Here is a 25,703-nt window from a genome sequence, read left to right as displayed (position 1 = left end):
TATCGCCCCCTTTGAAAACAGCATTAAGATGTTCAAGGGAAACAAAAGGCATTTTAAGGTTCAAGTATGAATAAAACTGGTTCTGGGTTTTGGACACTAGTGGGCCATTAGAAAGCAACTAACTGGGCCGTGTGATGGGGATGTTCATATGTTCATATGTATTTTAACTTGTTCATATGTATTTTAACTTGTTCACATGTATTTTAACTTGTGGCTCAAAAAAGGGGCCCCAGAGCATATGTGACCCAGACAAGCTACCTACTCTCTGCGTGCCTGATTCTTCCTTTGTTAATGGGGAAAATCATCACAGTCATTGTCTCCTAGGGTTGCTGTGAGATTTAAATAATGCAGACACAACATTTGGGACACTACCTGGCATGTAGGTAAGCGCCCCATAAATGTTATCTGTTAGTTAGAAACACCTCGCTTAATTCCCAAAGCAATTCACATAGCTTTTTCCAACTGCGACACAATGAGGTTTAAACATACGGATAAAGCAGTCTGAGTTAAGGGAATTCAGAGGTGGGCTCGAGGCTACGGCCGTAGGGAAAGTCAGGAAGCAGACAGTCAGGACATACGCTCTCCCCACAGCTGCTAACAGAGGATGCTACACTGAGCTCTGAAGCTCGGCGTAGCTCGAGGGAAAAAAAACACCAAGTGGCTAAGAGGGACTGTGCTGTCCACCAGATAAAAACATGCCTTAAAGTGGAGGAAAGCAGTGCTGTTCAGGGCACAGATGTTTGAGAGATGGCGGAGGACGGCGTTCTCAACAAATCGGTCTACGAAGATGGTATCAGCAAGCTTTTGAAAAATAGCTCTTTCCTGTAGGGGCTCCAGTGCCAGCCCAAGGATAATGAAAATGCAGAGCAATGACAGTTAAATTAATTAATATTTCTCTCGCTCGGGGAAATCTCTCCCAGTCGTTAAATGTGAAAACAGTCCAGCGAAATAAGAGAGGCTCAACCGAGAAAAGCAAGGCACGGATTCTGCACGCACCCCGATTCGGGACGCAAACTGTACAAATGGGGCAAGCCCCAGGAGGAAATGCAGTGGGGTGTTCAGAAGAAAATTTTTTTTTTCCTGAGGATTGCAAGTGGTACTCATGTTCTAGAACATCTGCTACAGGGGCAACCTGGGTGGCTAAGTCAGGTAAGGGTCTGCTTTCGGCTCAGGTCCTGATGTCAGAGAGCCCCACCTTGGACTCCCTGCTGAGGATTCTGCTTTTTTCTCTCTCCCCGCCATGCTCATGTTTTCTCTCTCTCTTTCAAATAAATAATAAATAAATTCTTTTAAAAAAAAAAAAAGATTATTAAAAAAAAAAAAAAAAGAACACATTTGTTACACATACCAGCATAAAAAGGAGACCGTCTCATCATCTGGCAATATTTCTGATAACATTTTGGTGTACTTTATTTTTGTCTCCTTTTTCTCTCTCTCTGTCCTTCTGTCTCCATCTCTGGGTTCCCCATTTTAACCCCCCCCATTCTTTCCTATTTTTGATGCTTTATGATTGGCTTTGAAAATCCACTAGTATAGTTTTAATCAAGTTTAAAAAGAAAAATTTGCAGGGCGCTTGGGTGGCTCAGGGGGTTAAGCCGCTGCCTTCGGCTCAGGTCATGATCTCAGGGTCCTGGGATCGAGCCCCGCATTGGGCTCTCTGCTCAGCGGGGAGCCTGCTTCCTCCTCTCGCTCTGCCTGTCTCTCTGCCTACTTGAGATCTCTGTCTCTGTGTCAAATAAAAAAAAAAAATCTTTAAAAAAAAAATAACTGCAACCACACACAGAACACACATCCACTCCAAACACTGCATGCCCTTTCCTGATTTTTTCTTAAGGGAAAAAAATCCCTCACTCTGATGTGTTAGCAATTACTTTTAAGCTTTATTTGCAGCGTGGGGGGTGGCTCTCAGAAAGCAGGTCATGGTGGATCTGATTTTCTCTGGAGACGATGCTATCCCACTCAGGACAAGGTGTCATCACACCCTCACGTCTATGCCTGCACTCGAACTCAGCAGCGGAAAATGAACCCTCTGGGTTTGATTCTTCTTGCCCCATAAAATGCAGTGAATGAAACCTGCCCACAAGGCATCCTGGAAAAAGCATGCTCTACGTAGCAGCTAACCGTCAGGGACAATCCTTATGCCTTCCCCGTCTACTTCTGCCTTGGCCATCTCTGCATCTCTGGACCAGTTTCTTTTGAGGATGCCGTGACCTCGTCAGCTCTCAGATAGTTGGGTGATACACAGACAGTATACAGCAGATGCATATTACATGCAGTATTAAGTATGCATACACACACACACATATATAATTTCAGTCTCCAATTCTTCCTTGAGCTCTAACCACTTACACCCGACCACCTAGCTAGCATTGCCAAGTGGGGAACCAAACACACTGATAATCCCTAATAATTCTACAATGTAGTCAAATAACCTTTTGAGTAATTTAGTTAAAGTGTAGGCTCTTCATCTCTTAAAAGAGAGAATCATGATACCCAGCACTTTAGAGTGCCGCAAGGAGGGGCGTCTGGGGGGCTCGGTCGGCTGAGCGTCTGACTGTAGATTTCAGCTCAGGTCATGATCTTAGGGTCATGGGATCGAGCCCTGCATTGGCTTCTGTGCTCAGCGTGGAGTCTGTTTGGGCTTCTCTCTCCCTCTGCCCCTCCCACTTGTGCGTGCTCTCTCTCTCTCAAATAAAGAGATCTTTAAAAAAGAGAGAGTGCCGTGAGGATTAAATGAGATTATGCCCGTGAAGCACTGGGGGCCCATCTCACAGACTGTTAGGTTTCAAACAATGCAGAGATGAGAACGGTCTACGAGGACACGGTCCCAAAGGCACTTCCAACTGAATGAACATGCCCAGACTTTCTTCCATGCCTCCGCTCCTTCTGTGCCCTCCTCCCGAAACCCCCTTCCTCTTCCCTGTCCTATCTGCTCCAGGCGGAATGCCACCTCCCCATATGCAACTATGGAGCCTCTTAAAAACCACAGACGACCTGTATCTGGGGCACCAGATGCAGACGCTGTGCTCTGGAATAGGGGTTCAGCACCCCCTTGCACCACAAACACAGTTCTGACATAGGCAAGCAGCTGTGATTGCTCCCCTGGGTTTGTCCTATAGACCCCAAGGACAATGCAAGCCTTGTAGCACATGGCTAAGGGTCACAAGGCAACCCTCCCTCCCAGTTCTTCTGACTCCTCCATGTTAGGGAAGCTGACAGATGCCCCCCAGTTTCCCAGCTCCATTGGGCTGGGGGACCCAGAGCCCGAGGGCTAAAGGTGGATGCTTCTGAAGGAACTTAGGACGTTCCATAAACTTACATACAAATAACTGTACATGAACATCAGTTAAACATAAACCATCCCCCTGTGTCTTGGAATATGAGGCTCGTAGGAGTCCTGGGGATGTTGACTGTTTAATTCAAATCTGGCATAAGCACTTTGCTTGCACTTTTGCCCACTTGCCAAAACTGATCGGAGAACATCAGCTTCTGATGACAGAACATTTGTAGATTTTATTTTTTTTTTTAAAGATTGATTTGTTTATTTGACAGACAGAGATCACAAGTAGGCAGAGACGCAGGCAGAGAGAGAGGGAGGGAAGCAGGCTCCCCGCTGAGCAGAGAGCCTGATGTGGGGTTCGATCCCAGGACCCTGAGATCATGACCTGAGCTGAAGGCAGAGGCTTTAACCCACTGAGCCACCCAGGCACCCCCATTTGTAGATTTAAATCTGCCTCTACTCATCTCAGCTTCGGCTCTGTCTTCTAGATCAGATGTTCTCAAAAGTGGATTACTGCCCCCTGAGAATCACCTGAAGATTCCACTGGCCTCTGGCCCTGGAGTTTGAGGATCTGGTGGCTCAGGAACCCACATTCTCATTAGCACACCCACCGACTGAGGCTCAGGCCACATTCCTGAGAAACCCTGGTCTAGAAAGCCACAGTCATGAACCACTTTGGCCCAGGAGAGCCCCACAGGTCCCAACAGACTTGTTCCTGAAAAGTCCTATCTCTGTCGACGATCTCACGTCAAACTTTGTTTTCTCATTGAATGGCCTGATCATTTCTGGGATGGTTCCTCTCCATTTATCTTCAATTTCAAGAAACAATGAAAGTGCACTTGGTTTCAAGTTTCTCTCTTAAACTTAATGCTCTTAGGACAATTATGAATCCCAGAAACAAGCTACATGGTTGTATTGACTGGTCTACTTCTTATGTGTTGTCTCAAGAAAATGTGTTTAGGGAACGAACTCCTTTAGAACGGTGGTTCTCAAAGTTCAGCATGTATGGAAATCACCGGGAGCAAGAGGATGCTTGTGAAAATGTGGACTCACATTCCCCAGCACTAGGGGGAAGGTCCCGTGTTGAGCCCAGGAACTTGCATCTAACGAGTGACCATGTGATTCAGGTGGAGGTGGTTCCTTAGCAAGGCCTGGAGACCCCGCACCTTTGGAGAGTTATTCTACATTCTTTCCGCATGAGAAACAATGTTTCTGTACACGGCTTGCCTGGATTTTGTATCTCTGGAAAGTTCTAAATGAAGTGGTCAAGTGTTCGACACAGATAAGAGAACATCAGAACCATTTCAGAGACCAAAGGGTTCAGTGTGTTTGCTTTTTAGCTGGGGAACTGAGACTCAGAGACATGATGTGACTGACCCAAGGTCATGGCTAGCTAATGATAGAACCCAGATGGAAACCAACCTGGGACTCTTGATCATAATCTAAGGCCTCTCTTGGGTTCCAGGCCCTTCCAGGCTCCATAAAGGGGCCTCCACATCCACTGACCCTGGGGTACACACCCAAGTCTTCATAGAGCAGCAGATGTCACAGACCTCTGTGCACCCAGGTGGGACCCAGCCACTGAGCTAAATGTTCTGGGATTTCTAAGACAGGGATTGCTGGATTTTAGGGTCCGGGGGCCTCATAAAGGGAATGTCCTCAAGTTTAACAATTCAGGGGTGTATAGGCCTCCTCTCTCTACCTTCCAGAGCTGCTCTGGTAAAGGAGGGAAATGACTGTATTTTTAAAGCTGGGTACTGGGTACATGAGGAGTTCATTTTGTTGTTATCACTCCTTCAACAGTATATCCCCATGATATTTACTCTTGTGAAATTATTTTCTACTATGCATCATATTCTAAAGTGACCTATTTTGTGATGAAAAATGTAAAAAGGAACTATACTCAAGGGACTATGAAACACTCATGAAAGAAACTGAAGATGACACAAAATGACGGAAAACATTCCATGTTCATGGATTGGAAGAATAAACATTGTTAAAATGTCTCTGCTTCCCAGAGCAATCTATACTTTCAACAGCATCCCAATCAAAATACCATCGGCATTCTTCAAAGAGCCGGAAGAAAGCAATCCTAAACTTTGTATGGAACCAGAAAAGACCCCAAATTAAGGCAATGTTGAAAGAGAAAGACAAAGCTGGGTGCATCATGTTGCCTGATTTCAAACTTTATTACAAAGCTGTATGATCATCAAGACAGCACGGTGCTGGTGCAAAAAGAGACACATAGACCAGTGGAACAGAGCAGAGTCCAGATATGGACCCTCAATGCTACGGTCAAATATACTTTGACAAAGCAGGAAAAACTGTACAATGGAAAAAAGACAGTCTCTTCAATAAATGGTGCTGGGAAAATTGGACAACTATGTGTAGAAGAATGAAACTCGACCATTCTCTTACACCACACACAAAGATAAACTTGAAATGGATAAAAGACCTCAATATGAGGCAGGAATCTATCCATATCCTAGAGAAGAACACAGGCAGTCACCTCTTCAACATCAGCCATGGCAACTTCTTTCAAGACATGTCTCCAAAGGTGAAGGAAACAAAAGCAAATATGAACTTTGGGGACTTCATCAAGATCCAAAGTTTCTGCACAGCAAAGGAAATGGTCAACAAAACAAAGAGGCAACCCACAGAATGGGAGAAGATATCCGCAAATGATACTACAAAGGCCTGATCATCCAAGACCTATAAAGAACTTCTCAAACTCAACACACAGAAAACAGATAATTAAATCAAAGTGGGCAGAAGAAACGAAGAGACAGTTGTCCAATGAAGACATACAAATGATTGACAGACACATGTCAAAATGCTCATCATCATTAGCCATCAAGAAAATCAAAATCAAAACCACATTAAGACACCACCCTACACCAGTTAGAATGGCTGAAATTAACAAGGCAGGGAACAACAAATGTTGGAGAGGATATGGAGAAAGGGGAACCCTCTTAGACTATTGGTGGGAATGCAAGTTGGTGCAGCCACTTTGGAAAACAGTGTGGAGATTCCTCAAAAAACTAAAAGTAGAGCTACCCTATGATCCAACAATTGCACTACTGGGTATTTACCCCAAAGATACAGATGTAGTGAAAAGAAGGGCTACAGGTACCCCAATGTTCACAGTAGCAATGTTCACAATAGCTAAACTACGGAAAGACCCACGATGCCCTTCAGATGAATGAATAAAGAAGATGTGGTTCATATATACAATGGAATATTACTCAGCCATCAGAAAGGATGAATACCCACCATTTGCACGGACATGGATGGGACCGGAGGAGATTATGCTGAGTGAAATAAATCAAGCAGAGAAAGTCAATTACCATATGGTTTCACTTATTTGTGGAACATAAGGAATAGCACAGAGGACATTTGGAAAAGGAAAGGAAAAGTGAAGGGGAGAGAATCAGAAGGGGAGACGAACCATGAGAGACTATGGACTCCGAGAAATAAACTGAAGGTTTTAGAGGAGAGGGGGTTGGGGGATGGGCAAGCCTGGTGATGGGTCTTGAGGAGGGCACAGATTACATGGAGCACTGGGTGTTATATGCAAACAATGAATCTTGGAACACTACATCAAAACCTAATAATGTAGTGTATGGTGACTAACACATACAATACAAAAACGTAAAACGGAAATGAGCTGTGAGAAGGCAGAGCTCAGAAGCAAGACGACAGAGATGACATGACTTGAAGGACAGACGTCTTGGAGGAGGAGGAGCAGACGTGACCCACATGGAGTTGGTCGGATCTTGGGATGGTTCTGTGTTGACATCTCGTCTCTCATCATCCCTCGAGGGGTTCGAATCCCAGCTCATGCTCTCCCCCAAGATCGCGTCCAAGCATGAAAAATAACTTTCTGCCTTTGGAGGGCAGAAGGGCTCAGAAGCCAGAAGACTTAAACAAAGATTGATAAATCTGACTGTTAAAACAAAACAAAACAAAACCTCAGCATGGAAAAACAAACACCATCTGGAAGCTCAAAAGATAAGAAAGGTGGGAACACCATTGGTAACTGGACTTATTTCTCCAATCTGTAAATTAGGAAGAAAAAGACCAACAAACCAACAGAAAAAAAAAATAATGAATGTTTTCAAAAAAAGGAACTGCAGAAGGCTTTTAATTACACCCTGACTGATCTGGAGGGACACAGGATACTCAGGAAATGTGGCCACTGTGGGGGGTACAAGATAGGAGAGAAACAGTGTGGCAGGAAAGTTCTTCCCTGTTTCTCTTTTTCTACAACACCTTTTGATTTTGAATTATGTAAATGTGCTCGCTGTTCAAAATTTAATTTAATTAATTTACATAGTTAGCTAAGCAGAGCTCGTTAAAGGAGAAAGTGGTTTTCCCAACCTCAACTCCCTCGAAACGGAACCTACTGGAAAGAGCATGGCCATGTCCTCACCCTGCTCTTTCTGTGCACAGAGCTCTTTCTTTCATTCTTTTATTTATTTATTTATTTATTTTTAAGATTTTATTTATTTGAGAGAGAGAGAGAGCACGAGCAGGGAGAGAAGCAGAGGGAGAAGCAGACTCCCTGCTGAGCAGGGAGCCCAATGCGAGTCCTGATCCCAGGACTCTGGGATCATGACCTGAGCTGAAGGCAGACACTTTACCAACTAAGCCACGGAGGCATCTGCAGAGTTCTTTCTTTAAAAAAGACTCCTACCCCTCTAGCTCTAGTTTCTGAGCTTAATGTAACAGGACAAAACGTCCCCCACACGGAAGACTGCGTATAGGGCAGACCCGCCATCTGCCCAAGTTTGCTGGGATGGATGTCAGAATTATTACATGGCTTCCCAAAAACAATTTGTACAATTTATGACCAGGAACTGTTTCCATTCCTCTGTTCCTTTTTGTTCACATTGTTTTTTTTCTTTTTTTTTAAAAAAAAGGGAAAAGAAAGAAAACAACGCATTTTGTGTGCTGGGAGACAGACGGATGGAGAGGGGGCGAGCCAAGGCTCCACCCGCTGTTTCTAACCACTGTTTGCATTCGCCGCCTGTCCCGAGCCAGAGTGTATGTTGATGAAAAGACCACGGCAGAAAAGAAACAAACAAAACCCATACGTGGGGCTCAGCCGGAAAGCCATCGGAATTTTCTGGTATCTCGTAAAATCGAACATACGCGCATCTGTAGCTTGGCGAGTCCTGTCTCAGGTCCACACTGAGAACAACATGTCCCCTCGTGCAGGGACAGAGCTGGCGGAGAACACCCCTAGGAGCCCTCCTCGCCAGAGCCCCGGATGGGACACCACCCCCACGTTCCCCAAGATGAGAAGAGCCGGATGGCCTTGGGGCCTGGCCCCATCCTGAAACACCCTGCAGCGATGAAAAGGCGGGCCGTAGACGACACACAAGGATGTCCCAAACAGACCTGCTCAGCTGAAAGAAGACAGAACAGAAAACGCCCGCTGTGATTTCACTTACACGTGAGAACAGCAGGCCAAAAGCATCCAGAGCTTTAGACGCGAGACCGGCCCCTGGACAAGGGGGTGGTGGGCTTTCTGGGAACCGGCCAGGTCTTATGATTGGACCTGGAGGGTCAGTTTGTGCCAAGTCTTCAGGCCCTCTACGCTACATGTGTATCTTTTCTGCATTCGTGTTATGCTCGAATACGATGTTTTTAAAAATCACCCCAAGCCAGTGCGAGCGGTATGTGGCGAAGTCACAGGCTCGGCCTCTCAAGTCCCTGCTGAGGTACTAAAGAGATTCCACAGAGACTGAAGAGACAAAATGCCACCAGCCCAAATTCCTGGAGAGCATGCAGGGATGAGGCTTGAGGGTTCAGACGGGGCTCGTGTGCCCCACCAGGACACGAGGGAGCAGCCCCGGTGGGCTTGCAGGACGGCCGAGAGGAAGAGGCCGCAGACCAAGCTCCAGGGGGGCTCAGGACAGCCACGGATCACTGCTCGAGGATCCCCATCAGCCACGTGGCCCACGGAAATCCGTTTTTGGCCCTCATGAATGAACTTCAATCAGAAACAGACTTGTTTTGAGTGGAACCCTCCCAGAAACACACTTCGCCCATCCCTGACATTCTGAAGCTCCGGGTACGAGTCTCATCTTACAGATGAGGCTGGGAACAAGGAGGCATCTGCCCCGAGTCAGAGAAACAGCAGCCGGGGGAGGGAGCCACACTCCAGCTTCGCAACCTCAACTCTTTTCTAGACGGCTCCTTATCTCGAGCGTGCAAGGCTCTACGATGCCAACAGGTAGACGGGAACCTCAGCCGTAGCTTTTGAGAGAACGAGTTCACACGGCTTTTCTCTCCTTGTCTCTTCTCTTCTCTGTCAATGCGATACTATCGGCTTTCACGCAAAGCTGCACCCCCAAAAACTCCTACCCCAAACCAGATAAGAACCCATAGCCCGTCCCTCTCAGCAGGGTCATGAAGCTCACAAACTCTTCAGATCAGTTCTCTTTGGCCGAAATCTCCCACAGAGTCGGCCCCAGCTCTTAATCGCTTTAAGAAAACCCTCTGGCTCTCTGCATTTCAAAGCGTCCCGGCTTTGCTTTTCCTTAACACAACTCTGAGGGAAGCCCTTGATACGTATCAGGTGCACAAAAGCAGCCCTCCACTGAGGTTCATCTTAACTGCAGCTGCTTTCCAGAAAATACAGAGCTGAGGGCAAATAAACACCAAGACGGAGGAGAGTCATTTTCTTGTGAGGTTTACGGGCTGGTAGGCCTGCGGAGGGAGAAAAAAAAAAAGAAAAAAGGAAAAAAAAAAAAAAAAAAAAAACCAACCCATCCCATCCTTACCCTGTTTTCAAGCTGACCAAGGCATCCTCGACTCCCTTCTGATTGAATTTGGTCATATACTGATGCATGTAGGGGTAGTTATTACGAATGTTTCTCTCAGTACTGCCGTTAGGCACCGTGCCAAATCGGAAAGGTGGGGAATAGTCGTGAGGTCTCTGAAACTGGAGAGAGAAAGAGGGAGACAGACAGACAGACAGACAGGGCAGAGACAGAGAGAGAAGAAGTCAGCCACCATTCTGTCTCGTGTCAGAGTTCAACATACGCATGATGTACAACATCCGCACAGGATGGCTGAAAAAAAAAAACCAGAGAATCTGTGGGCTTCCTTTTTTATTTAATCACTCCTGCCGCTGGCCTGTGAGCTCTAGGAGGTCAGGAACAGCATCTTTCTCGTTCCCACCTGTCCAGCAGTACCCAGCAATGGGCCGGGCCGCGTGTGCTAGAGACATCTGTTGGATCGACTTTTTTGACCCCGTTATAGAGCTAGCCTTGTGGTGGGCACGTGGGCCATACTCAGGAGACACCAAGTAGGCTAGAATGAAGGTATTGCTTTACTCGGTTCGTTTCTCTATCTTCTAGTGAATTTTTCTGCTTTCCCCACCAATCGCTCCCTTCTCCGAATCCCACGGACAATTGCCGTCACCTCCCCCAGGAAATGATGAGCCGTGGAACGTATCACCCCAAAATATGCGTCCTTGGCATAAGAGGCTGGCTTCTTTGGCTGGCTATTTTTAAGAAAGAGCAGACACAAAAGAAGCTCTGGAGAGAAGTTAACCCTTCCGTAAGAGGCGTTTACACGGATAAGGGAAAGCTCTACCTAGAGGGAGGTCTTCCCCTCAGCGCCCGGAAAAGGAAGAGGATTTGAACTGTAGAAACTCTTTACCAGTGTTGAAGGCACCAACTTAAATCTGCCTGATAACCCCACCCGTGTTTAACTGTGCTTTTCCCGACAACCTCTCGTCCCTGGCCACCCCACTCGGGCTTCCGGCATCGCTCTTTTGTGGTTAGCTGGAGGGGCCACTCAAGCTGGAGGCTTGGGCCACTTCAGGGAGGTACTCGGTTTTCCTGGGCATGTCCTATGTCTACAGAAGATATCTGTGCTATTAAACCTATGTTTGTTTTTCTCCTGTCAATCTGTCTTTTATTACAGAGGAGTCTCAGCCAAGAACCTACAAGGGTAGAGGGAAAATTATCTTTCCTCCCCTACAAGTTTACCATTCACTCTTTCTCCACTCACCCATTCATTCACACACGCATGCATCCAAGACTTATTGGGGGCCTGATCTCTTCCAGGCACGATGACAGGCTCCGTGAACATTTCTGGAGCTGAAGTTCCTCCTAACCATTAGCCTCCCGGTGATGCCCACGTCTTGCTTGGCTCTCAGGCCTCCAGAAAGGTTGGATGTCCATATTCTGCTTCTCTTCCCTGATTGACTGATACCATCTGTTCACGACATCACTGTTTGGGGCAACCCAACCAGAGTCGGAGTCGAGAGTCCTGGGTCTGAGACCCAGACACAGAAATAAAATCTCGCGCCAGCACAGGGAAGTAGGTACAAGTGTGAGCTCAAGTTCAGAGGTTAAAAAATCAGGTTCTGTCATTAACGAACGGTGGGACCTTGGATAAAGCACTTCACACTGTCCCCATTTGTTTCCTGTCCCTAGAGTGGAAAACACACCAGTCCTTCCCTTGTAGGGTCAACGGGAAGTTCTAAAATTATTATAATTTGTCAAGTAATTAAAATACTGCCTGCAACAGACTAAGCACTCAAAAATAGTTACTATTGGGACGCCTAGGTGGCTCAGTTGGTTAAGCAGCTGCCTTTGGCTTGGGTCATGATCCCAGCCTCCTGGGATCGAGTCCCACAAGAAGCTGAGCTTCTTGCTCAGCAGGGAGCCTGCTTCTCCCTCTGCCCCTGCCTGCCTCTCTATCTGCCTGTGCTCACGCTCTCTGTCAAATAAATACATAAAATCTTTAAAAGAAAATAGTTACTATTATTTTTTATTTTTACTATTAACATGGGCAAAAAAGTAACCTGAGCTTCATTTTTCCATGACGTATGACATTCTGGATCTATAAAGGAAGATAACAATGGCCAGCCCTCTCCGAGGACTTGCTTGGGGCCAGCCATGTGCCAAGGACTTTACAAATGTTGGCTCTTTTCATCCTCATGATGAATCTGCCAGGTAGCTCATCTTGGAGGCTCCATTTTACAGATGAAGACACTGAGGCTCAAAGAGATTAGCTGACCTGTTTAGGATCCCACTGCTTGCAAGCAGCAGCCCAGAATCCAACCCTTCGTATGCCTGTCCTCAAGAACTCTGTCGTTCCTCACAGACCGTCACTAGCAACCCCTCCTCTTTTAGAAGGAAGGGAAGGACACCCAGCAAAGCCACGGCGGGACCAAGTCTGGGATCCACAGATGTCTCCGACTTGCAAGCCAGCCTGCCTTCCGTGCAGCTCACAGCCGCTGGAGAAGGCGTCCGAGTTTACCCAAGTCAAACGAATCGAAAACATCATTTTTCCATCCAGACTCACACTTCGCTTTACTGTTAATTAAAATTTCCAGTTGAAAACCGTGTCCCCTAAATCAGGCACGCCGCTGTGTAATAAGCAGCCACGACCGCATTTGGGGGAAGTGGCCATACCCTGTCCAAATGAGACCCTGCTGCTGGTGCCTTGCATTGGGAGACTGCGTGCGTGCGTGTGTGTGTCTGTGCGCACGCGCGCACCCACGTACGAGCAGCAAAATGCTCTTTGCACTTAGTGTGGCAGGCAGTGCCCCAACTCATCACCCAGTGGGGAGGGGGCGCCGGCATGGGCTCGTTGGCACGGCAGCCACCGATTCTGGGAATTGCGGTAATGATGCTATTCGTAAATCTAGCTGTTAACAGCAGCCGCCAACCCTCCGGGGGCGTGGACTGTTGGAACCCTGGACCAAGCGCCTTCCGTTCCAGTCCCCATCCGCGGCGTGGAAGCCACGTAGCTCTTCAGGTTTCCTTCTGTCCCTGTTTCTCTTCACACAGTGATGGAGACAGATATTCAACCTCAGGGATGAATTTCTGTGCTTCCCGGGCCTGGACTGGACCCTCCCTGCATGCAAAATCCAGCCCAGCACCGAGATCCAAGAACCTTTCCCATTCTGTAAAGGCTGTCAAACTTTTTAAAGGAGGGCTCTCAGGGCACAGTCCACAGCCCAGGACACTCCTTCACGCCCACCCCCTCCACGCGCACACACGTACACGCACGTGGGCACCCCTGCAGGGCACTTCTCCTATGGGGGATCTATTCTAACGTCATCCGCTATGTTCTATTTTTTTTTTTTAAATGGTCACAACCCCTGAATTATTTTCATGACTCACTCAAAAGCCAGGACCTATACGGTGAAAAACAGGGGCAAGCGCAGCTCATCTCTTAAATCCCGGGGCCTCCCACTGAGGACACAGTCCATGTACTTGACCGGAATGATTTCCAGCGCCACCTTCTCCCAGAGGGTTCCATGTGCAAACAGAAAGAAAGAAACGTGGGCTCAAGCAAAGGAAGGGATGAGGCAGGGAGGTCCCTGCTCAGCCTGAGACCACAGAGCAATATCATCACGATGCCTGGGGGCAGGAGAACTCCTTGGGGTTTCTTGCTCTGAAGGCAAACCCTTTAGGGTAGAGGAAGTAGAGATGCAAGATACGGGAAATGAAACGTTTAGGGAAAACATGGCAACTGACCAGGACATTGCTTCATTCCTTTAACATACCCAAACTATACACTCGTTAAAAATACCTGCCTTCGGGATGCCTGGGTGGCTCAGTTGGTTGAGCGGCTGCCTTCAGCTGGGGTCATGATCCCAGCATCCTGGGATCGAGTCCCACATCGGGCTCCTTGCTTGGCAGGGAGCCTGCTTCTCCCTCTGCCTCTGTCTGCCTGTGCTTGCTCACTCTCCCTCTCTCTCTGACAAATAAATAAATAAAATCTTTAAAAAAAAAAAAAAACCTGCCTTCTGTGGCTATAAATGAGGGGCTTGGCACCTGGGAGCCCCGTGTATCAGGTACGGTCTTCTCCCGCGGGGGGTGGGCTGCACCACGAAACAACCAGGGCCCCTGAGCAGGGAGGAGAGGTTCAGAGGCCTCTCTGTTCAGCCAGTGACCACCCAGCAGTCTGGACGCAGCGCTGAGAGACAGCCCAGCTCCACGGGGACACGTGCCAGGGCTCCTCTGCCAAGGAGACTCCCGGAAAACCCCCTTTTTATCACCAAAGGCCCGCTAATGAAGCGGCTCGTGAGACCGGGGACGTGAGGAAGGGGCTCCCCGGGCAGGGAGGCTGATCACGAAGGAGGAGGAGGAGGGCGATGAAGAGGAGGGGTAGGTGGAAGGAGGTAGGGCCCTTCTAATAGGATTATCCACCATGTGCCAGGCACGGGGTGGCGATGACTTCTAAGCCTCCTATCAACCTTGCCAGAGAGGTATTAATACCCGCTCCCACTCTCGTTAGGAAATTAAGCCTTGGGGATACGGACATACCAGAGGCCCCATGACCATGTTGCGGCAAGGTTGAGATTGGACCGCAGGTTCACTGGACCCCGAAGACGACAGTGCCCTTCCCACATTACGCTGCTTCCCAGGGATGGAGCTCCGCTACCCTAGTGATCGCCAGCACATTGGAAAGGTTCCCCACCAACATTTCAACTTTCCTTCAGTAATTCCTAGGGGAGCATCTACCCACGAATCTGCTTATTTATAATTGAAGCCAAGCTCATCTAAGCACTGTGGGCTTCAAAGGTGCTTTTCCCAGCAAGCACCGAGGCTGCAAAATGCTTGAAAAGCATCATACACCCAAGTTGTTCCATAGGTAATGGTGATTTAAAAAAAGGTGGGGGGGGGGAAGCCCACCGTGTACAGTATTAAAATAAATTGATTCAGTACAGATTTTTGTTTTGCAGACTTTCTTGGGATATCTGCTATTAATCTTCTGGGAGCATTTAGCTTATGTACTCCAAGAATTTTGCTGTTTATCTAATTGTATCAAGCATTTAATTAAGAGAGCTAGCCGCTTGCCGCTAACGCTCTGAGCTTGGAGGCTGAGCTGTGTCCCACGAGGATGTGGGATCTGTTCCTGGGTGTCTCCGAGTCAGGGAAGGTCAGTCAAATGATTAGTGCTTCTAATTCGTTTTCACAAGCGGTCATGTTATTTAGACCCAAAACTATGTGGCCAGGGACTGCTTTCTCCCCTTGCCTTTGAACATGGCAACAAAAAGCAACATGGGCTGCCAACTACTTTCTTGAGAAACCCTTTGCTGAAGATGCGGCCCCCACTGCTTCTGCGGGACCTCCAGCTGCTTATTTTGGCCCCCATGGTGTGACGGCGTCATGGCCCGATGCTTTGTAGCCGTAGGGGACTCTAGGGGCTACAAGGCACGTTCACGGTGTCTGTCTCCTATCGCGCTCACTCCAACCTCTTCTCCCACATGTGGCGGGGGAATGAGGTGGCGGGGCCCATGCAGCCCACATGTGGCGGGCAGTGGAGGGGGACAGGGGCATGGGGACAGGAACAGAGCCTTCTTGACTCGATCTGCTGTCTCACAGGTGCCATGAGCTTTAGAAGCTAACCCAGAGCCAAGGCTTGGGTGAACACCGTATAGTAAGGAATGGCTCCCGGAGAGATCCGGAAGGGAACACGGGCAGGAGGTTAGGGATTGAGAGGAAGCCATCTGAGGGGTGATTTGGGGCAATGCCTCAGCTTCCACCTGATCCCACAGAGAGCTGCAGAGAAAGCGTCCCCTGGGCGCCTGGACGCAATGGAGTCGCTGGCGTTTTGGGCCCACAGTGGTTGGCTGCTGGTCACAGGGAACGAAAGGACTGGGGGAAATCCAATCTCCAGGCCTTTACTGTTCCAGGACACCAAGGTCAACATCCTCTGAAGATTTTTGCTAGGAGCCTCTGTTAGCAAATGGGGGACGGGCACACAGAGCTGGAAAAGGGGACACCGGGAGAGCTGGATGGGGTGCCCACAGTGTCCTCCACACCGCGCACTTCTCACTCAACGTACAAGTATGTCCTGAGCACCCCTACACGCCAACTAACTCTACCCGAAGCACCACCTCTAATCTCATCAGTCTCACCTCCTTTATGATACTGGTCCCGCCTGAGATGTCCTCCCCCATTTCCGTTTACTTGCCTGTTGCTTATTACTTTCTACTAGGACTTAAGTTTCATGGGAGTATAAGCTCAGGCTGCAAAGCTTGCCCTAGTGGCTGAGAAGACCTCTCCCAGGAGGGGACATTCCCCCTCAGGCCTGAAAGTCAAGCAGGAGCCAGCCACAGATACTGGGGGAGAGCATGCGAGGCAGAGCCCGTGACCAGTGCAAGAGTCCTGTGGTGGAAAGATGCTTGGGATACTGAAGGAACATGGGGGCAGGAGTCGGGGGGCGGGGGGGGGGCTCAGGAGCAAGAAGGAGTGTACTCCTGGGGGGTGGGCCAGAGGATCCAGGGCTCTGCCGCCACCGGAAGCAGCCTGGCATTTACTCAAGCCGCAGTGGGAAGCCGTCAGAGAGAGACCAACCCAGCCCCAGCCCCTCATCATCCCCCTGATGACAGGCCTTCTCTGCGCCTCTTTCAAGCACAGCGTATGTCACAGAAAAGCGGTTAGGGCTTTTCATGGTTGATTTTCTATTCAGCAGTTTGTTGATGAATGCCAAAAGAATATACGTAGACTTATGTCAGCAAGACACGCTGGTAAGATTTTATAAAGAGAGACGATCACCCACATACACGAGCTGGACAATCTCGGCCGAGCAGCAATCCCCACACTGCTGAGCGCAGCAAGTCAGAGTCTGTTTGCTGAACCCACAATTTCAACGGAAGGATGCACCCAGTTTACCTCTCTTCTTCCCCCGTGCGCCTTTCTCAATAGCCACTCACAGCCCCTCGCAGCACTACAGCGGAGAATGGAGACGGCAGGTGTGAGTCCTGCCATCTTGCTGACTTGGGGAGCACAGCCCCATGTGGCGGGGCCTGGAGACATGCCTGAGTAAAAGGAGCCGGTGGTGAATGAAAAGCCCTCTCTGTTCCTTGTGTGTCCCCTGAGGAAACTCCAGGTGAGTCAAGGACACAGACGGTGAGGCTGCCCCACCACCCGGGTCAAAAGGAGCTGTCAATCTGGTCTCCGGATAGGCTAGGCCTTAGAGATGACTTTCGTTCATGTCATGGATGAGAAACCCAAGGCCTGGCAGGTCCTAGAGACTTGGCCAAGGCTGGAGAACAGGAAGGTGGCTACAGCCGAGAGCACCCCACTTCCTCCCTAGTTGTCCCCCATAGAGGCTTGTCACCTTCTACACCATCACACGCTCTCTTGAAGGGAGAACCCCAGCCTGGGCCCTCCCATGGGTCACAGAGCTTTGGGAACGGTCCCTGTCGTGATCCTGTAAATATAAGAAGGGATCTTTGGCGGAAACAGTGCTTCCTAATGAGATCTGGAATCTTTTAGCCCCTTCAGGGCTGAGCTTAAGGTTCTGTTTCTAAAGTTCTTAGCAATATGTCAATTTAAGTTCAGAGGCAAAACAAAAACAAAAACAAAACCCATCAGGCTTTCAGCTTTAGAGTCAGTTGATGGGTTTGGATAATAGGAGCCCGCATCGCGCCCTTCTGAGGGGAGAGCAGGTAAGAGCCACCCCTCGGGCAGTGAGGAAAGCGAGGTGACCTTACCTTTTTGTCACTGAGGCCGGTCACTTGGTCCACGAATTCCTCCTGGATCATGAAAGCAGCCAGGTTGGCCGTGTAGCTGGCCAGGAAGATGACGGCGAAGAAGGCCCACACAGACACCATGATCTTGCTGGTGGTCCCTTTGGGGTTCTGCACAGGCACGGAATTGTTGAACACCAGGCCCCAGAGGAGCCATATAGCTTTGCCAATCGTGAAAGAAGGCCCGTGGGGTGCTGCCAATAACAGAAAGGACAGTATCGTCTCCGAAGGACAACATGGCGGCCATCCGCAGCCCTGCCGTGGGTCCAAAGATGGAACGGGTCTCTCATGCTCGTCCCCCATCACTGCCCAGAACCCCGACCGCCCCAGCTCCCTTTATCTTCAACGAGTACTCCTCCCACATTTCTGGCCAGATTCTTGCCACATTTCTTAAAAGAAGGGGAAATCAAAAATAAGCAAGAAAGGAGAAGCAAACGGCCATGTAAAATGTGGGTTTGGATGAAACGTTGCATTCGGGCCGGTGGTAAATTTGGATTCGATTTCCATTTGGGGGACCCAATCTCCTTTAATAGATAGAGCGCGCCTTACAAAAACGTGTGCGTGGGGGCGGCTTCGGTTCTCACCGGGTGATGTGTGGTATTCTAATCCGACTGTCCCTAGCAACTGCTCCTGCCCAAACTCAGATGGGAATGAAACCAAATGAAAAGGAGACAAGAGGAATGAAACCACAGTAAAGGAATTCCACAGTAGAGGAATGAAACCAAAGGTAAACCCTCTGCAAATGGAAGACATCAAGGAGCCAAACAATAGAGCTTCATTCTTCCAGCAATTCCCAGATGGAAGACATGTGGCTGCAGGTCATGGACCACAAGCTTTGATATCCCAGCACCTTCTCTCCCTTGGTGTAGCCCTGAAACACCTACAGGTCCCTTTGAAGATTCTGAAATGGGCCTTGTATTCAGCTGAACTAAAGAGGCAGGGCAACGTGGCCCAATGTGTTGGTGGGGGAGGGTGGGCTACGCACTCTGGGAAATGCACGCCATAGGGCTTTCACAACTCTTTTGCACAAGGGGGAAAACAACCAATGTCTGCCCTCATTTCATAGGCAAAAGGTCTTCCTTTAACAGAAGGTTAATTTTTATGTCATTTAAGTAAATGAAGATCTGAAAAAATGATCTACTCAGACTTTAGTTGGCAACATCAGCAGAGCAGCAGAAGTGAATCACGGATCGAAGGTATGACGTTCCGGGCAAGGAGCCTGGGAGAGGCAAGCTTTCTGCACATTGGAGGCCAAACTCTGGCTACACCAATATTTATAACATCCCCCATTCGGCACATTAAAGGGAAGTCAATTAATTCTGGTATGCTCCATCTCATACTCTTCCATCTCTCTTTGCCTAGTTACATAATAAATCTTCTGGGCTTATTCCCAAGATGCCAAGAACTCTTAGGAAAAAAAAAATAATAATTAGAGCCCATCCAGTTAACTTCATGAGCTACTTAATTTTATTAGGGATGCGTGCTGGCCAGCAGTGACAGCTGTATGGGAATCAGAAACAGGCCCTTGTAGGGGTTCTGTCCAAGACTTTTGGGAATTCCTGATTCATGAATACCATTACTGAGCCGTGCAGAAAATCTTCCCCATAAAGTGCAGTGAAATGTAACAGAAAACCATACTGCACAAAGAAACAAGTCACTGGTCTTTCTGGAGAGCTGCCGCAAGCAGATGAGCAGGGAACGAGATGCGTTGGGGTGACGGAAGGGCTAAGGAGGGGGTGGGCTGGGTTCCTCGCTTTACCATGGTCTTGGAACTGTGGGCTGCAGCCAAAGGAGGAATCACCACAAGTGACTGGCCTTGGAATCATATCTCATCTTTCAAGATATAGCCCTAATTTACCTGCTCATCTCCAGCCAAGTCCAAATCACCATAATCCTTGCTCTCAGAAAACAAACATGTTCCTCACCGGGCTCCCTCTGTCCACTGCTGCCTGCCCCTCCCCTTGTCTCGACAGAGTAGCCCCAGTGACCTTCCCCACACTGGTCATGTTTCATCCCACCTCTTCCTCTCATCTTGTATCCTGTCCACCTCCCTCACTGCCTACTGTTTCATCGAGCTCGATTCCCCGACGAGGACTTTGCATTGGCTGCTCCCTCTGCATCAAATGCTTTTCCCTCCTTTTTTTTTCACATGACTTCTCATTCTTCTGCTCTCGGCTTAAATGTCCTGTCTTCTGAAAGTTCTTCCCTGCTTGGCCATCTTATCTAAAGTAAGGACGACCCCCCCTTCCTGTCATTTCATTTTGGTTTCTGTCCCGCTTCTTCTTGAAATGTGTTACCACCTGTGATTACTAATGCATGTGTTCATGTGTGGTCTTTGCGACTAAATTCTCGGCTCTCTGGGGGTCAGGAAATCTCTCCCCGATTTAACATGTTATTCCCCTCTCCTAGCACAGTGCCTGGCACATAGTACCCACTCGGTAAATACTCATCAAAGAAATGCATGAACTCACAAACAGCACAAACGCTGATCCCACGAATATAAATATTACCACTCACTGAAAACCTCCTCAGGTCCCACTGCTGGAAGCTCCGTATTGGTTAATGACACTGGCCTCTTAGTGGAGGCTGACAAGTATCCCATTTAAACATAACAGGATTATTCACGGCATTTTCACCGTGTTTGGTGGATGGGAGATGGTTTACAGACAGTAGTCACCATTCTTCAAGGGTGAAGAAGTGGGGGGACCTCAATAAGTTCTTAACAGGAACCAGGAACTTAGGAACTAAGTTCCTAACAGATTCCCATGACCTGTTGGCTGCTTCCAGTACGAAATCTTCCCAGTGAAAAGAGTATGCGGCAAATTCAAGTGCCCCTGATTTTGGATGGCTCTACGTCAAAGACCTGCTGTCTTCCACTGAGTTAAGTCATGTTTAATGAAAAAGATTTGGTCCTAGCAGCAGCCTTTTGAAGCCATCCACCTAAAGCCTGTTATGCATGGAGAAAGAGTCACTCAAAGTGATGGAATGTGCTTATGTCTGTCACATGAATACTGGTTCGCATAGGACCCTCTTCACAAGGACTTTACAAACTACTTAATTTTATTAGGGATGTATGTTGGCCAGGTGCAATTTTCTATCTACTGATTGCAGCTTTATCGAGTATAATGCACTAACGTCAGGCACCGTCAAGAGGAAAATGCAATTCTTTGGAGGGAAAATACCCCCCCCCCCTTACAATTATCTTTACTGTCAAATGAATGCAAGTGTGATTCAGTAATCCGCAGCGTGTTCTGAAACTAGGTTCTATAAAAGCCATTTTCTTTGCGTAGACGGAAGGCGAGATTCACTGCAATCTTAACGTTTCTTTTGACACAGATTTCAAAAGTTAATTGCCAGAAAAACTTCTTTTTAAATCTGCTCTCTCAACAAATTGTCAGTAGTTTCCACCTAACAGCTACAGATGTCACATGATAAAATGATGAAAACGCTTCATTTGGCTTTATCCCTTTTCGGTTGAGGCAAACATCCCAACAAGGGGCGGGAAGGAGGTAGTACTGGTCGCCCAGCTCCATGCCTATCGCAGACTAGCGAGACAGTATAGGGTGAGGCGTTCTGAATGGGAAACCTTTGTAGAGAGTCAAAGGAAGAGCGTTACCCTTGGGTCATATTGACGAGGGGGGTGTCTCACCTTTCCCTTTGGCTAAGTTTCTGTTGTATCCAACAGGACTGAAGTACTCGAAGACAAAAACAGCAATGGCGGACACGATGAGCAGCATCACGAACATCATGACCCAGACGGAGGCGCTGAACGGTTCTGCAGGGGAACAGGCCAGAGGGGCGGGGCATGGTCAGTGGCACATGGTCATGCAGGAACCAGCAAGAAGACCAGAGGTCCACTGGCAGGCTCACTGAGAAACCCGCCCTCACGTGACTCCGACCATTCAAAAGAAGCTAGTCAGTGTGCATTCATATGTCTACACCGTCCTTCATTCTACAATAGATCTGAGGTATTTTATAAGGCTGTATATAATAGGATAAAAATAGAGAAGAGCACATGACATTTTCCAAATTGGGTCAAGGAGTGGAGAAACAAATGGGAGAAAGAATGCAAATACGAGACCATCGGGTCCTGTGATCATAGTAACGTGCAGGGGGACCAACGCTCGAGGGGAAGCAAGACTAGACCCGAACAGTCAAGCCTAAGGCTTCTGCACATCAGCACGGGCTTTATTCTTGTTTTCATTTTTCTCCTTAAATGCCAGAGGGACGGTGGGCAGGGAATTCCAGAAGGAAAGGGAACATTACAACCTGTTCGAAAAGGACCATAAAATCATGGAGTTGACAGCAATATTGGAAGGTCACCGTCTGCCCCCACCACTCCCATGCTTCCCACCTCACCCTCTGCTCCAGACAGATGAGATTTCTACAAGTTTAAAATCTCGTTGATGCTGGTAATGGGCTTAAATGCATTTGAAAAGTCATTTGAGGATATTACATTCACATGGTAATTCAATGAAAAACATCGCTGAGAGTAGAGGCAATGAAGTAGATGGACAGATGGTTATTTCCCCACCAAAAGGAGTTTAGAGCACGCTCATTTTCATAGGGATGTCTCAGAAGGGCAGGCCAAGTCACAAGGTTCTATATCTGAGAACACTCAAGAAAGTTAAGAGCGTTTATATTCAGTCTGATTGAGAGAGCCGAATGGAGCCATTGTATCTGTATGTGACACAAATTTGCTAGAAAATGAACAAAGGCTAAAATTTGGAAAATTGAATATATCTCCACCTGAATGCATCATTGGGAAGAAACTGCCCTTGGATACCAATAAATGTATAATTCTTTGCCTCATAAGCAAACATTTTCTGAGGGTAAAATATAAGGAGGCCAATAACACTTCTTGAAGAGCAGACATTTTATTATTTTTAAATTGTTTTTCTGATGGAGCTAGTAATAATCGTAAGGAACTAGGCTGGTCGCAAGCCACCTTATCATTAAAGTCTGTGACTCCCTAACACAGCTAGAGGTCATCATAAATTCCAACTTAATGAGCTTACTACATAGCAAGAAACTAATATGTCCAAAGCTTTAACTACACTGGATAATTTAGAAACCAGAAGGAATGCTTTGCAATGCAGTTTTGACAGTGCGGATATGTTAAAAAGGAACAGGTAACAACACAGCCCATTCGGTCTAAAAAAGACAAGATGAGTTTGAAAAAATCAACGAGATTGCAACAACGTATCTTTCCGCTGAAATTACTTTGGGTGGTAGCAATACCATGTCCTTGAAATCATTGCAGTTTGGTAGTGAGGTGTATCCACACAGAACAAAGTGGGTAATTAGGGGATTAAAAGTACTGAACATTCAAGATAGAAAGAAATGGTGAAGTCATTCTCTGAGTTGGGTATGTTCATGGGACAGTGTGTCTTTACTACAGGAGATCTCCGTGAGGAGTCAGCGAGCACGGACATGGAAAGTGCTGGGTGGCGGGTGGTGGTGTGTGTTGCGCACTACACACACAGTACGTGAAATGGAACAGTTGTTTGATTCCATGGTTAAAGCCAAACCTGGAGCCGGGGCGGGGGTGGGAGTGGCGGGGGTGGGGGGCGGGTGGTGGTGCTCTTCCTGAAAAAGGCATCCTGGTTTAAAACCTGCGTGTTTATTAATCTGATAACTTTTCTCTGCAGGTTGGGATAACATGATAAAAAATATAAGAGGGCATCCTTTCTGAATTCTTCCTTCGCACATCAGTACCTATAAGTGTGCAGTGGGCTTAGAAAGAAGCCGGACCAAGCAACTGATCCCAGATGTCTTCCCACTTGGAAGCGACATCTGTCACTTGACTTGTGATCATGGCATGGGGATAAAAGGCTTCTGAGACAGTGTTCTGGTTTTAGTAAGTTGGGTACCTAGGAGTGACCTGAAGGACTGCTGTTCTCACACACACACACCATCATGTGTAAAAAAGCGTCAGAGTAATGGTGAAACACCACCATTAGAAGTGTCTAAGGAGGGACCCAGAAATATTTTGGGTGGCTCTGGATTACGTCCTTTACTGATTTAAAGACGCATTCTTTCAATCTAGGAGACTCTGGGTCAGCATTTCTTTGGATCGAGTGACCCCATCTGCTTGGCAAGTCTTCGGAAGTAACTGAATGGAAATATCACAAGAGACGCCACCTCTGTCCTTGAAGAGCCACCGGTTACATTTTTACACAAAAACTCAAGAGGCATTACCTGCTAGTGTTTCCAGCGGGAGCTAATGGAGTTTGTGGAGAGAGGACAGGAAATACTGAAGAGTAATAAAATCAGATTTTGAATGTTTGGGCTCTTCCAGATGACTGAGCCAGTGAATGGAAAAATGTAGCTTAGCATGATTCATTATGACTTTCAAAACCTACCGATAATGACCGTAAATAAGAGGGTACACAATCCAATAGGGATGTAATTTAGTGAGTCGAAAAAATATAAAGGCTACTGATGTTAAAACAGCTTTGAAAATAGTTTCCTCTGGCTACAATGTATCTTTATTTTATTTTTAAAGTTACGGTAGGAAGAGTAAGGGTGGAAAGGAGGCTTAACTTAGCAAAACGACCTGGCTTTTTTATGGAAATGTCCTGTGAATGTAGGTAAGAAAAAAATCCAGGGGAAACTGGGTTGAGGCCAAATTCGATATCAGCGACCCATTTTTTAATGAGCCAAGCCAGCTGATGGTACTTTTTCCCCCCCTCTGATTGAATTGGGAAAAAAAATTCTCTCTAGCTCACTATGGAGATATGGCGACAAATTGTGAAAAGAAACAAATCTCTAGGGGTGCCTGGGTGGCTCAGCTGTTAAGCATCTGCCTGCGGCTCAGGTCATGATCCCAGGGTCCTGGGTTCAAGTCCTGCTCTGCAGGAAGACTGCTTCTCCTTCTCCCATTCCCTCTGCTTGTGTTTACTCTCTGGCTGTGTTTCTCTCTGTCAAATAAATAAAATCTTAAAAAAAAAAAAAAAAAGAAAGAAAGAAAAGAAAAGAAAAGAAGCAGATCTCGTGGGGCTCCTGGCTGGCCTGGTCGCTGAGTGTGGGACTGTCTCTCTCCCTCTGCCCCTCCTCCTGCTCCCATGCACTCCCTCTCTCTTAAAAACAAAAGAAAAGAGAGGAGAGGAAAAAAGAAGAAGAAAAAGAAAAGAAAACAGATCTTTTCCCATTCTTTCCTTGAACTCACTTCTTCCAACCTCTTCTTAACCTCCAGGGCCAAAGAGCCCTGTTAAAGGGCATCCTAGGGAGTAGGAAACCGTGATAAGGACAGGCTCAGTCACACCACCCAATCACTGCTAAGACTCCGCCTGCGTTGTCCCTGTCGGTCAAGGCAGCATTTTTCCTGGTGTCCTGAGGCTCCCTACTTGAGCTACGGGTCATTATCCATATCAGACAAAGACGTGTATCTGTCGAGAACAGAAGCAGGGGTGCAACGTGAAATCCGGGCAGGGGTAAGGATTTCAACAGCTTCAGTGCACTATCAAAAAAATGCAAACAGCAAATCCGGGCATCTCCGCGAGTGAGGCACAATCCAAAATCCTTGCGGTCAGCATTCCGCTCAAGAGAAGGAAGCAGGGACAGCTTCCCTGGGGGCCCCACGACGGACCAGTGAAGATGTGGGGAAAGAAGACCACCGGCCGGGAGCCACTGGCCACAAACTGGCTCTGGGCTGCGCGTGCGAGCTCTCCAGCAGCTGTGCGTGTATCCGGAAACGTGTAAGAAATCTGGTGGACTCTGATCTGCTTCCCCTCTCTTGTGCAGTTTGCTTTAGGGGTTGGCCTCAGCCTTCCCAAATCTGGGACAAACCCACGGATACGGGGGCGCCAAGGAGAAGGGAACGGGAATCCCACGATCTTCAAGGCAGCTGCTCTCAAAAGCTGTTGAGAACCTGATACGCCACATCAGACTTTCCTTTAAAGA

At 47.8% G+C, this 25,703-nt stretch overlaps 1 protein-coding gene across 7 annotated transcripts in view; it reads right to left on the bottom strand.

Annotated features, from left to right (window-relative positions):
• GRIN2A (glutamate ionotropic receptor NMDA type subunit 2A) overlaps positions 1-25,703 on the bottom strand; it is a 609,475-nt gene that overhangs the window by 47,255 nt on the left and 536,517 nt on the right. For all 7 annotated transcript variants that reach the window (XM_032327993.1, XM_032327998.1, XM_032327995.1 and 4 more), the window contains 3 exons: positions 21,448-21,573; positions 17,763-17,992; positions 10,072-10,232 (listed from right to left, as the gene is read on the bottom strand). In XM_032327993.1, the coding sequence (XP_032183884.1) occupies positions 10,072-10,232; positions 17,763-17,992; positions 21,448-21,573 (517 nt within the window). The remainder of the gene's footprint in view (positions 1-10,071; positions 10,233-17,762; positions 17,993-21,447; positions 21,574-25,703) is intronic.

Source organism: Mustela erminea, chromosome 20 (genome assembly GCF_009829155.1).
Source record: "Mustela erminea isolate mMusErm1 chromosome 20, mMusErm1.Pri, whole genome shotgun sequence".
Taxonomy (NCBI): domain Eukaryota; kingdom Metazoa; phylum Chordata; class Mammalia; order Carnivora; family Mustelidae; genus Mustela; species Mustela erminea.
Note: the sequence above shows the minus strand (reverse complement) of the source record. Positions and strands in the feature narration are given on the sequence as shown.